At 47.2% G+C, this 13,460-nt stretch overlaps 3 protein-coding genes and 1 non-coding gene across 4 annotated transcripts, besides 1 other annotated feature; 3 read left to right on the forward strand and 1 right to left on the reverse strand.

The window, feature by feature from the left end:
• The first annotated feature begins 2,538 nt into the window (after nucleotides 1-2,538).
• Nucleotides 2,539-2,890: a sequence feature (Partial Line element; YALI1_B03160t).
• Nucleotides 2,891-3,368: 478 nt separating this feature from the next.
• Nucleotides 3,369-3,704, forward strand: YALI1_B03168g (uncharacterized protein; the record flags this gene model as incomplete). The annotated part of the gene is made up of 1 exon (XM_500414.1): nucleotides 3,369-3,704. The coding sequence occupies one exon, from the start codon at nucleotides 3,369-3,371 to the stop codon at nucleotides 3,702-3,704; it is 336 nt and encodes a 111-aa protein (XP_500414.1).
• A 2,608-nt stretch (nucleotides 3,705-6,312) lies between these two features.
• On the forward strand, nucleotides 6,313-7,614 carry YALI1_B03198g (uncharacterized protein; the record flags this gene model as incomplete). The annotated part of the gene is made up of 1 exon (XM_500415.3): nucleotides 6,313-7,614. One exon carries the CDS (start codon nucleotides 6,313-6,315, stop codon nucleotides 7,612-7,614), a length of 1,302 nt encoding a protein of 433 aa, XP_500415.1.
• Nucleotides 7,615-8,107: 493 nt separating this feature from the next.
• On the reverse strand, nucleotides 8,108-9,061 carry YALI1_B03225g (uncharacterized protein; the record flags this gene model as incomplete). Its single annotated transcript, XM_500416.3, has 1 exon — nucleotides 8,108-9,061. The coding sequence occupies one exon, from the start codon at nucleotides 9,059-9,061 to the stop codon at nucleotides 8,108-8,110; it is 954 nt and encodes a 317-aa protein (XP_500416.3).
• Nucleotides 9,062-10,922: 1,861 nt separating this feature from the next.
• On the forward strand, nucleotides 10,923-11,003 carry YALI1_B03244r. The gene has a single exon. It is a non-coding gene; the product is annotated as a tRNA-Leu (tRNA).
• Nucleotides 11,004-13,460: the final 2,457 nt, after the last annotated feature.

A 13,460-nucleotide genomic window follows, 5' to 3' on the forward strand; every position in this document is an offset into this window, starting at 1 on the left:
GAAAGCCCAATAAAATCTGCTGTAATGAATCGAGTATCCAAGATATGCTCAATATTACAAATTTCTTTGGATAAAACCTCCACTTTTACCGCGATGCTCTACGAAATGCTCTGGCTGAACTAAATTGAATGGAGAATTAGTTGGGATTTTTTATAGCACGTAGATGCAAACATCTCTGCCGTAGTCCCCAGCCTACACAAGACCACTGTGCTGTATGAACACTAGAGACCCCCGACTACCGGATAGAAGTCTCAGAAACCCCTCCCCTGGATATCCTCCTTCCTACTTTGGAAGTCCTCCACAATCTGAGTCTGACGGGCAACGAGTTAATTAAAAAGCTGTACTTTGCCGTCCTCCTAAGGAGGGAGAAAGAAGTGAACTTGACTGGATGCATTTTAGGACATTCATATATGTTTTATGTTGCTCTTGGAACCACTGCAATTTGAATTTTCCGTTTGATGAAGAGGTTGAAAAATGGGTCATATTGAGCAGTGGGTGGACAGAAAGAAGCTGAGGTCGGATCTGATTAGCCCCGGTGCCATCTTCAACTACTACAGACATCATAAAACCAACTTTTTTTACACTACATTTTTCAACATGCTGTATATTGGAAAACTTGGCTGCATTATCGGGACGGTTATCGGGAAGCTTATCTGGGGAAGAGCGACAATCTAGAGCTATGGAGGCATAGAGAAGAGGTCACGACTTGGGGAGTAACGGGGTTACATGTTTGAGATTTGCTCTGGATTAAGATACCCCCATCTCACACCTCCTTTTTTCTTCTTTTTTGTCATGTTCATCTTCCATACGGCTCCAATTTGACTCTGGCTAGCCCACCTTCTGCACCATACATCTCCGAGGGGTGTATGGCCACCGGTAGCGGGGTTGTCGAGATTTGAAAGTGCCAAACGGTGAATCTGGGAGGGGGAGTTTCTGGAATTTCCAACCTGGCGATATCTATTCGGATTGTCTGGTGTTTAGATATAATTTTGTGATAAACTCCCTTCCCCTCGAACGTTGATGATTCGACAGGGACAATTGATACAACTGGACAATATCGGAATTGTAATGAGCAAGGAGGTTGTCGTAGACACATTCTCAGCAGATTTATTTGGTCTTTTTCAACTCCTTCATTTTGAGAACCACCTCTTCCCTCTATTGTAATGTGGCAAGTGCACGGTTCTCATCTCTTTCTATTCCAGTATCTCCCTGAGCATGAGAACTGAACAATTGCCCTAGAAACGCTTTCATTCCGAAACACGCTGCTACAGAACTCAACAACCCAGACGCAACCAAACCCACTGGGGACAATCTCTTTCGACAACAACCGACTGATCCTCGTGACCAGTAGCATCCCCAGTCAGTAATTGCCAACAAAACTTCTGCTTAACCTAGTTGAATAGGATTAGAGGCTTACTAAAACTAAAAGGCGGCCGAGGCCACCGAAGAGAAACAGCGTAAGCAGGCGCGCCGTAGTCACCACAGGGGACGCAGAAACCAAAACCAATGACGAAGAAGAACCACAAGGAAAGACGTTTTCCAAAAGGCAATTGCAAATGAAAGAGAGGGCAATGGAAGGGACTGAGAATTAGAGAACTTGGAGGACTGGAAGTGGCGGTTTTCCCGGATGAACGAACAAACACGCGAAAGCTATGTTGTGTGCAACAAACATACAACACGGACTGGAACCAGGTTTTTTTATAATTTTTTTAACTGGAAATGGTTACGTGGCCAAGTTGGAACCATGACACTAAACGTGTTTTTAATTAGTAATATTCGTGTAAGCGTACCATTCATTTCAAAAGGGTTATTCTTTCCACGGCAAAGTTATAAATTAAATGAATGTATATGCCAGAAAAAAAAAAAAAAAAAAACCACCAGATTGCCCTAGCATTTCACTGTTTTATGATACTTACATAATTGGAAGACTATGGCACTTCTATCGACGTTCCACTGACCGTATCTCTACCGTCATAGCCCAAGAGTTATTGGTTCGACTGACTAAGCCACATATGGCTCAGTCCTGTTGATCCAAATGAAGCCTTTACTCCGATGTCTTTTTGAAGATTTCGGATCTTATACTACTCGTACTCGCAGTACTTGCGCATTTGACTGTGGCCCTAGGACTCAATCCTTCGGAGCAGTTCAGCTAGGTGTTAAACAACCTACATGTGGGGTTTATCCATGGAATAACCCACTTGTAAGTCAATCGTCTCTCGGCCCTTCTATAATTACCCACGCCAAGTAGATCTGGGCTTCCAGGAAGTCCCTTGTGGTTTTCACCCACTAGTGACCCAATTTCCTTACTAATACGGTCTGTATTCGCGGCTAATTGCGCCAATCTTTCTCGACAGTCCTTCTTATTGTCAAACTCTGGCACAGTATCCATTTGCGTGATCGCAAAGCAGTCCTATCTCTCACCCATTCGGCATGTCATTCGCGTAATTCACGTACTACGTGATCTTTACGTGGTTAAAGTTGGGTTAATTAGTTGTACTTGGCGCTACTTCCCACTTCCACTACTCTTCCTCCTACACACAAGTGCGAAGTTCTTCTTTCCATGTTGACCAAGATGAAGATTCCGTCAGTGGACTCTCTAAAGGACTGGAATCTTTTACCGAGTCGAAAATGTGGAGTAATTCCCCTCCTTTCACAGGGCATGTGAACAAGTGACGCCCCCGGAAACATCAACAAGTCAAGAACACGCAAATATCTTTCGGGGAATTGGCTTATGGGATTTTGGAAGATGGAGAAGATCCCTCCCGGTACTCAGGGGACGACGCCCCCCCTGGGACATGTCCAACAGGGTCTGCTTCAATTCCTGAAAGGAAGCCCAGATTGTGTTTTCTACGATGACAACCGCCAGCACTTCCCGATGAGCGAGAAGTAGGACCACAGTAGCAAGCCTAAAAAGGCGGGCCGAGGCCACCGAGAGAAACAAGCGTAGCAGGGCGCGATAGTCAACCACAGGGAACACAGAACCAAAACCAATGGGACGAAGAAGAACCAAAGGAAGACGTTTTCAAGGCAATGCAAACCGAAGAGGGGCAATGGGAAGGACTGAGATTTAAAGAACTGGAGGCTTGAGTGGCGTTTTCCGCATGAACGAACAAAACACGCGAAAGCTATGTGGACCAACATACCAACACGGACTGAACCAGGTTTTTTTATGAATTTTTTTACTGGGAAATAGGGTACGTGCCAAGTTGGAACATGACAACTAAACGTGTTTAATTAGTAATATTCGTATAAAGCGTACATTCATTTCAAAGGTTATTCTTTCCACAGCAAAGTTATAATTAAAATGAATGTATATGCAGAAAAAAAAAAAAAACACAACCGCCGACACAGAGAAGCTGATCTCAGAAATGAACACAGCGCAATCAACCCCGCCCAAAAAAGGCTTCTCATGGATCGCCCTCATTATCACTGCCGCATTGCTCTACGGGGCGTCTCAGCTAGGCGACAGGATCACCAAACAGGTGCCTGTTGAGCCACCGACCGAAGGAGAAGGCTGGATGTTCCACTTGAAGGAATTCTGCACATCATTTGGAGTCCACGGGGCTCTTGGAGTCTTGGCCATTTGTGTCGCCATTGGCGTTCAACTAGCAGTCGTCCAGCTGAAGCTCTACCTGAAGAGAGCCAATCTAGCCGTCAAGGAGGACGCATTGAATGGGAAGGTGCTGGAAAAAAAGCGACTATAGACCTAAGCGGGAGTGAGAGAACCGCAGGTAAGAAGATAGGTCACAACGGCTTATGGACCGGAAGTACTGAACTGATACCATAACGACACATCATGATGTCTCCATCCACGCGGCTCAATTTAACTTCGTCTGCCCCTATAACCTAGGCGACTGTCCTTAAGGTGCTCTGCTAATTTCTCAGTCCAAAGTGGATTCTCGAGCTCCCCAGGTCTCCACAGATCGACAGGGGACACGGACCGGCAACTGGGTCTTAGACGGGTAGGTGGACGGTCATATAGGACAGATATTTTATGGCTCTTCTAGACGGAAAAACTCATCATCACCTGTCCAACCCCCTACCGCACAAAACTTTCCACATTATTTCTAGATACTATTCACATCTGAAGTTTCTGGGTCGTGTTTATCTTGCGGTGTCCACACTAGTTGTAGGGGCCTTGTGGTGGTCTTGCACCATCGGAACTTTTGAAAATGACCTAGATGACTTGGGATTGTGACACGCAGTTAAACAAGAGACAAAAGGGATGTCTAGATCTATAATCGGCGTCTCAAGCCGTTGCATGTCTATTGTATGTGGATCTTTGGTTATAAGTGTGACCACATCGCGGTTATTCTCTTGCGTTGCTCGATACGACACTTCCTGGTGTCACAAGCTAATTGGGTAATCTCTGTCCATACACCCCGTCTACAGAAGGGGTCTACTTGGCTTAGAAGGTTCTTGGTAGGGTGAAACGACATCTCAAGGAGGTGGACACGAGCTGGCACAAGCTCAACTGTGAGGATACAAGTGTCAGCCACGAGCATTAGAAAATGGCCGTTCGATGACTATCACTGTAATGCGAAGGTCGCAAATACTCTTCTACAGTAGCTAGGTACAGAAGGAAGATAGAGGCACCAACAGACACCAGCAGACACCAACAGATACCAACATACTATCTCTTTCCATGGCCCGATCAAGGTGGTCTTCCTCGAGACGAATCACCAGAGGAATACCTCAGTCTAGACATGCGAAAATATTTAGTGTCTAACTGATGTATCTACAAACACAGTACGAGTACGAATACGATACTAGTGTATTGGTATACATAAAACCCACCTTGATTCATTCTGCCACCCTCGTCGTCGACCATCTCTCGTGAGAAATCACCATTAATTTCTGGGAAATTCTTTTCGATTTCACCCTCTCAATTTCCCTCTGGAACTTGGCAACGGGTGTGTACATAATCGAGGCCCCGTCTAGAGTTAGAGTTCCGAGGCGGTTTGCCTTGGACTATTACTGGGAACTAGGCCCTTGACGATAACGCGGAATGGAGTAGTTTGAGGGCAAACAGGACATTTAACGGGGGTGTTTTCGATGAGAAAGGCGATGACCACATTTCCCCAGTGGTTGATTATACCCATACTCCGTTTTTTGTTTTATCGCCAATTTGTCAGAGTAACCCACATGTATTGTTTTTTTAGAAAAAAACGTCTAAAATCAGCTAAAATAGAAAGATGAGTGCTAACACAATACGCGCAATTAGAAACTGCTCAATGGCACCGAAAACAGGTGGGGGTTTGATAACTGCTCAATGGATCCAAGATTGACAATGGATCGAAGTAGTCAATGGATCAGACTGTCGATTGAAGAGAAGAGCTCAATGATACTGCTGTACGCGTGCCAAACCAGTCAACCCACGTCAGATGTGACGAAAAACAGGTATTACCTTCAACAAACAGATTCTCCGTATCCCGGGACTAACTAACCTTCTCTCCTCCCACCTTGTCTCGATCCACTCTCGTCTAATGTCACATAAATGGGCCCATGTGGATTATATTTGGTATATCCGAAATTAACTTTTTGTTCGGAAATTTTCGGAGTTGGCACACATGTCTCGTGTAGGTTATCACCGACAAGGCCGAAGCCGAGGTGCGCACTCTCTCACACCACACAAACGCGTCTTTAACAGGCGAAAAACGACACTGTCGACACAATCATACGATGACACAAAAAATGGCAGAAAAAAAAGACAGTCAAAAAAATGACAGGCTGAGACATGAGAGACAAGAGGAGGGTAAGTTAGATCGAGAGTTGACACCAAAGATCTCTAGTGGTCGACGACAACCCACCAACCAACCAAATAACCAAATAACTCCCCCGTTGGACACAAGGATCCATTCACCCGCGACCCCGCACGAGGCGTTGTTGCAGCACATACACACACACACAGTGGGTGGTTCTACAGTAGGTGTATACACTCTGAGGTTGGCGCTTGAGGGTAACTTTTTTTTGGGACTTTGAGTCAACTTTGATGGATAAGTCCGACGAAAGGAGTTGGGCTTGACTGGCCAATTGTGGGCGCAATCGGCCCACGGAAAACGGAATTCTGTAGTGGGCAGTCAATTGAGGTGACAGAGAGCAAAAGCTGTCGCAAAAGGCGCCCCCAACACCTACCTTTATGCTCATGGTCTGCCTACGCTCTCCCCTCCCCTCAAGTCTCTTCACATGCGAAACTTTAATCTAAATAATTACTCACCACGTATTACACTATTTGTGCAGCGCATATCTACATTGTGCCTGCGGTAGACCAACCTCTTCTCCTCCTCACAACTCCACCAGACTCTCAAAACGATGCTCCGAACCATCGCCCGAACCCACGCTGTGGCCGCCACCAAGGTCGTGCGAGCCTCCACTTTTTCTGCCACCCCCGCCGCCTCTTTTGTGCGATTCCAGTCCGTCTGGGCCAAGGTCCCCCAGGGTCCCCCCGACGCCATTCTCGGAATCACCGAGGCGTTCAAGAAGGACGCCTTTGAGCAGAAGATCAACCTCGGTGTTGGCGCCTACCGAGATGACGGCGGAAAGCCCTTCGTTCTTCCCTCCGTCCGAGAGGCCGAGAAGGAGGTGGTGAACAAGGCCCTCGACAAGGAGTACGCCCCCATCACCGGAGTCCCCGCCTTCACCAAGGCTGCTGCCGAGCTCGCTTACGGCGCCGACTCCCCCGCCGTCCTCGAGGACCGAATTGCCATCACCCAGACCATCTCCGGTACCGGTGCTCTGCGAATCGGAGCCGAGTTCCTCAACAAGTTCTACTCCTCCAAGAAGATTCTGCTCCCCCAGCCTTCTTGGGCTAACCACAAGGCCGTTTTCACCGCCGCCGGCCTCGAGCCCGCCACCTACCGGTACTACGACCCCAAGAACATTGCCCTCGACTTTGAGGGTCTGCTCGCCGACCTGGAGGCTGCCCCCAACGGAACCGCCGTCCTTCTGCACGCCTGTGCCCACAACCCCACCGGTGTTGACCCCACTCCCGAGCAGTGGCGAAAGATTGAGGAGGTCGTCAAGGCCAAGGGCCACTTCCCCTTCTTCGACATGGCCTACCAGGGCTTTGCCACCGGTGACGTCAACCGAGACGCCTACCCCATCCGATACTTTGTCGAGCAGGGCCACGAGGTTGCTCTGTGCCAGTCCTTCGCCAAGAACATGGGTCTTTACGGTGAGCGAGTCGGTGCTTTCTCTCTTGTCTGCCAGGACACCGCCGAGAAGAACCGAGTTGACTCTCAGCTGAAGATTATCATCCGACCCTTCTACTCCAACCCCCCCGTCCACGGTGCCCGAATCGCCGCCACCATCCTCAACAACCCCGAGCTCAAGAAGCAGTGGCTCGGTGAGGTCAAGCAGATGGCCGACCGAATGATCAAGATGCGAGCTCTGCTCAAGGAGAACCTCGAGAGACTTGGCTCCCAGCAGAACTGGGACCACGTCACCTCTCAGATTGGTATGTTCTGCTACACCGGTCTGTCTCCTGAGCAGGTTGAGCGACTTGCCAAGGAGTTCTCCGTCTACGGAACCAAGGACGGCCGAATCTCCATTGCCGGAATCACCTCTCAGAACGTCGGCCGACTGGCCCAGGCTATCTACGAGGTGACCAAATAGATTATGATTAACGAGTAATGAGATGAACGTGCGCGATGATGCAGACACCCAGTGCCGCGTCCGACCGTGTGATTGAATGAGTATTGAACTGGAACCGTAGTGGCAGTAAGTGACAGCAAGAGTGCCCATTCATAGAATCTAGGTGAATGACCTTTCTTTTTATTTTCGTCGGAACTTTTGCTATGCAACAGCTATGGGATGAGCCCACGTTCACACGAGGTTTCCAGGGCTCATGTCTTCGTTACACTGATTGATGAACGACAGAAACAACCACTCATTTGCTAAACTCCATTAAACAATAACTTCTTGTAGACTGTAACCGAGCATCATTTCTGACTAGCTATTGTTTACTACAATACTCTAGAGTATTACAGGCTAGAGCATTCGAGATGCAAGCACAATTATATCACCAATGTTCGGGCTCTGTGTGTAAACTGTAGGACAGTTTTACAGAGATATGCCTCATATATCTTCATCAATCAATTTAAATGTTTCAGAGTGTAGATTTTCCTCTCTTCTGCAGGTGGTACTTCGCAATAATTTCCTTTTCGTGTTCCTCAATCATCGTATGCGTTCTCTCGATCGCCTCCCAGGCGTGTTTAATTCGAATCCTCTCCATCTCGATATCCATCTTCTCAGATACAAGGTCCATTTCCGCCACCCCTGCCTTCTTCCAGACCTTTTCTAGATTTGTAAAGGTCCATCCTCTCTGCATATTGAAAGTGGTGAAGCCCTGGGAGGCGGCTCTCTTGTAACAGCATTCAGTGTGGGCAGATAGATCAACGGCGTGGATGCTGTGGGAGCTATGAACTGTCACAAACTCCTTAAAGGCTTTGTCAGTTACCTCGAAGGGGATGTTCAAGCTGTTGTTCAGCGACAAAACAGGATTCAAAAAGACGAGCTTGAGCTTTCGAGATTTCAACACGTCTGCAACTCTCCGATCATTGTACAGATCTCCTACCAGCCGACTGAGAAAGTTGTCGACTAGCAAAACGCGAGGATACTTTGGGTTGGTATCGAAGATATGACAGAGCCATTGTTTCAAAAGTGCCAGTCTGTTGTTGTGTTTTATGACAACTCCAGGACTCAAGAGTCTGGCGGAAGCGCTGTAGCACTCGAGGATGCAAGGGTATACGCTGTGTTCGTTGTGAAAGGCACTTACAGAGATGTAATACGTGTTTTCTTTCATTTCTTCGGGAATTGGGGAAGCTCCCGAGACATTTCGAGGAACAGGAGCAGTCAGAGTTGGCGCAGGCAGAGTCGAGGGGTTGGGAGGTGCTCTGCGAGTATTGAGTTGATGACTGGCAAGAGGCAGACGTTGGTTTTCACGTTCGGGAGACGAATCTGGAGTAGGAGGAGTGTGGAAGTTCTGAGGTTCCCGCTGTCCTCTGAGACGTCGAAGTCTTCGAAGATGGAGGTCGTCCAGGGAGTTGGAGGTGTTTGGCATGTCTTGTGACTTGGGCAGGTGATTGATTGGATAAGGTGGAATTTAATGGAGAGATACTGGCGTTATAAGATGTAAAATGGGGCAGCCGTTTCCCCTATATGAGACAGCCCTAAAATTACTACATACTGTAGTAGAGGTTGGTTTGTGGTTCTTTCTGAGGCTTGCAGTGGGGGCTTGGATGAGGGTTGGGTGGGGCTGATGAAGACGAGTTCTTGAGGTTGAGAGCAAGAGGGAGGTGGATGAGGTGATATTATCGCCATTAAAATGTGGTTTTCTGTTGGTCCGGACTTCTGAGGCTGTCTCATAGAGAGGAGTCTGTGGCCGAGTGCCCACTGCCTCGAGTATCTTTGCTTCATCACAGAAGAGACATGGCAAAGGTCCTTGAAGGGTTGTTCTCTTGTTTGTTCTCGTACCGGGCAATCAATTGTCTCCGGATCGCCAATTACCGACTGGCGAATGCGTTCCTGTCGCACGGTGATGTGGTTTTTTAGAGAAGCGATCTGATTGTCACCATTTTTCAGCCTCATGGGGGTGTGCAGGTAACTCGCAGATAATCTGGAGCATAATGAGTCGATGTGGAATGTTGTAAGTACAACTACAGTATTGTGAGAACCACCCAATTGGTGTTTATCATTGGTCCAATCAATTGCAACCGGTCTGGGCATTTTTCAGGCGTCAATACTCTCACAGGTTTCCATGGTAAACTTCTGTTGACCCGTGGGGAACACATTCGTAATATACGAGTCTCATCTTCAAGTAGAGTATTGAGGATAGCCCAAAACAGATGGATTGCGAGGGTTAGTACTTGGCTAGTTACCACATCGAAAGAATGAGGGATAGGGGGTATATCCTGTAACAAATATATAACAACTTACCATGTCGGGAAGGTTCTTTAATGAGTTGTTTACACTCTTGGGGGAGTCGTCAAGGAGCTCAGGCCAGGCAGCTTTGGCCAGATAATCCTTCTACTCCTTTGGTTTCTTCTTCCACCTACGTTCAGCAATGCTTCCCCAATGAGACTACTACTGGCCCCTTGAGTCGCGGAAAGATGATTGTGTTACTGGAGCTTCTCGTTGCTGCGGAGGAGCCACTTTTCCTCTTATTCCCTTCTCTTATTCCCTTCTCTTATTCCCTTCTCTTATTCCCTTCTCTTATTCCCTTCTCTTATTCCCCTCTCCTCTTATTCCCTTGTTTTTTTTTTTTTTTCTTCCATCAACAATTCAATATATAACAATATTAAGAGTAATTCCTAATAATTGAAAAAGGGGACGTAAAACAAATATTCAAATCGGTAAAACATCTAGAATCAAGTAAGAAAAACAAGTTAACAAAAAATCAGTGTATCGCTAATGTACACATGAACTTCCTCCTCCTCCCTATTAAGAACCCTCCAACCACAGTGCCATTGCCTCCGTGTGGCCAATTTACTTGATTTATGCCTCTTCATATTCCTTCACTTAGAGGTAGCAAGACTGTTCTAACAGTAGTCTAGCATTGAGCCGAACTTGTCCTTGATTTCGTCCCTGTTTGCGTCCTCCCCTGTCTGTCATAACTTGGGCTCCAACTCCCCGATACCATAAGCCCGTTCTCGGTAATAGTTTCCTCGAACTCGTCATTTCTCCTGCCCTGGTCCAGTTTCTCTTGGTCCTTCGCCTCGGACTTGCGTCAACAGAGGAGTTCCTCTCCATGCACCTATTCACCAAGAGTTTCCACTCGCGAGATCCCAGCCTTATTATCCGCATTTCCATCATTAATGGACAGTCACTGAAGATGCGACGGTAAAAATGGTCGGTGGAGATGTAGCTCTTTTTTACCCCTTTTTCGACAATTTACTAATACGTCCCGTCATCACCATCGCACCAATCCAATATAGTGTAGGGGCTATTACTTCGAGCTCACTTGTGGAGAACCGTGTAAGGCGGGTTCTATTCCCCTATCTGAGTGTCAAAAAGCGGCCCTTCTTTTTTCCTGTTGTGAATCAGTTACCATTAGTCTGTTGAATCGATGGCATACTGGTAGGCTGGCGATTGTCAGGAAAACGCCAATGCGAGCAGTCAAGGTCTTTTTTCGGGTCCCAGGTAACAATTGTGGTCTATTAGTCCATTAGAATGGCAAGAAATATGTCATATGACAATTTTAACGCCCTCTGTGAACCAACTACCGCATAGTCGTTTAATCCATTGCTTGGTGGGATTATGGAACCAATCCAAAAACCAGTACCACCGTATTCGTATGTTCACCTCTTGGCCAATGTCGTTTAAATAGACAGAAGAAAGCAGAAACTGCTCCAAGTATGGCTATCTTTGTGCTCGCATTAATATTCCTCCAAATATTTTCGGCGGACGGAATAAATAGGTTTCGGATAGTAGGTAAAGCCAACTGATCTGGTTCGATAGTGGATGTTCACAATCATAAACGACTATGAAGTCTTATGATGAAGAGACTCTTTAAACTGGTTCTGGTGGAAGGTGTCTGTCAAAGGCTGGAGGGATCTGCACTGCTCTTTCAACTTGATCCCCCAATAATGGCGACTGAGAGGACGGCGGTGCTCTATAGGTAGTTCGGTGCGATTTTCAAGAGTATTGAGGGAATATTTGCAGACCACCAAAAGGTCTCCGACTCTTGGATGGGGGTATTGATCGAGGTGAGGGTTGTGGAACGATGGACAAGGGTCTTGTGCCATTTAGATGTATGATTGCTGGTATACACGGGGTAGAATAGCCGAGAAGAGGCAACTGTCCAAATATCGGTCACTTGAAATCTCATAGAGATATGGGTCTCTTTTTAAGCATCTGACGAATTCACATCGCGACCATGGGACTGGTCGCAAGTCGAGCCAGGAGTCAATAAACTGAACATGATGGTCAGCTACAAGCACCCCAAGTGAGAAAGACACAGACTGCGGGTCCATATCAACGGTATAACATCCTGGTGGCTCCAGGAACGAAGGCGAATGGCTCCGGAGGACAAAGACAAGGGCCAGAGAGTCGAGTCCAAGAGTGAAGATGGGGAGACTGGGATGACCGATGTCACCTGTGAAGTGGCTAGCCAGCTAAACCAAATCCAGGACAGATCAGTGGTGCGTGACTGGGAGATGCTCAGACTGGGGAACGTGTTATTCGAAGGCAGTCACGTCGCCTCTATAAGCGCATTCGGTAGCGTTGTGAACAGTGGCATAGGCACCGAAGAAACCGGACCGTGTCTTCACACAGACCAGGTGGGAGGTGGGTGGAATTAGGCTGGTTGAGGGAGGACTTGATTGTCTCAAAGAATACGGAGTTCAGTTTGTGGATCTGCCATTGAACCGTGCAAGTTTCGAAGAGTCTTGGTTCAAGATAAAATGGTGAGCTGTACCCGAAGTTGGTGTCCATCGTAAAACAAACCACGAGTACGGGTTTTCACTCGTACAACAGTTGTCATATGATTCAGAGCTGGTGATGAGGAATTGTTTGACGGAAGACGGGGGGCTCCAATTCGATTCACGGCACCACCGATTGAGCTAGACGTGAGGGTATACAATGCGATTCTCAGAAATGATTGTCACCGCAGTACAATCTCAAGGCAACTCCAGAGTCAAGTTATTGTTGATCGCTACTCGGATGATCCCAATACCATGACAGAAACGTGAAAAAACCCAAGGATGAAGTGTCCACAGTGTTTCCAAGACCAGGAAGCGCAATTGCCCTGAAAAAAAAAGACCACGTTGAGAGAACCACGTTAAAAGAACCACGTTGAAAGAATCACGTTGAAACCGAACCACATTAAACCGTACAACCTCGTTACATCCCATGTTAGCTGGATCGTGACCAACCTAACACCGCCTGTTTAAGCACTTGAACAAAGACCAGCTTGAACAGAGTAGTGAGATGCTGGGGTATACGCCCAAGATGACGTGGTATCAGAATTCAACATGACATACACATTCTCGACGACAACACCACTGGCATCATTGTCATGAATGCAATTTGTTGAGTATCCAATCCCAAAACGATGGCACTGTATTCCGGCAATAGACAAGCTCAACTCCAGAACCAAAACGCGTCCTTCTGCTGATTGTTCTCAGCCCTCCAAACACTCACAAGTTCTCTCACAACGACGCCCACCACACTGACACTACATCGACGCCCACCACACTGATGCTTGCTGCCGCTGACCGCCTCGATAAAGCAAACGATGCATTATCGCCGCTAATGGGTCCAACTAAAAGTGAGACACACTTGTCTCAGCCCCGAGACATGGCTGCTGAACCATATGTATGGAACCCTGTACAAGTAGGTTGGTGGAAAAAAAAGTGGTCTGATATTTTTATTTTTTTTGGCCGTGTTTTTCAAAGCGGCCGGTTTGGGGGGTTCCATAATACAAGTGCCTGGAAAATGAAACGTAAAAGACGACACAGATG

This window comes from Yarrowia lipolytica, chromosome 1B (genome assembly GCF_001761485.1).
Source record: "Yarrowia lipolytica chromosome 1B, complete sequence".
Taxonomy (NCBI): Eukaryota; Fungi; Ascomycota; class Dipodascomycetes; order Dipodascales; genus Yarrowia; species Yarrowia lipolytica.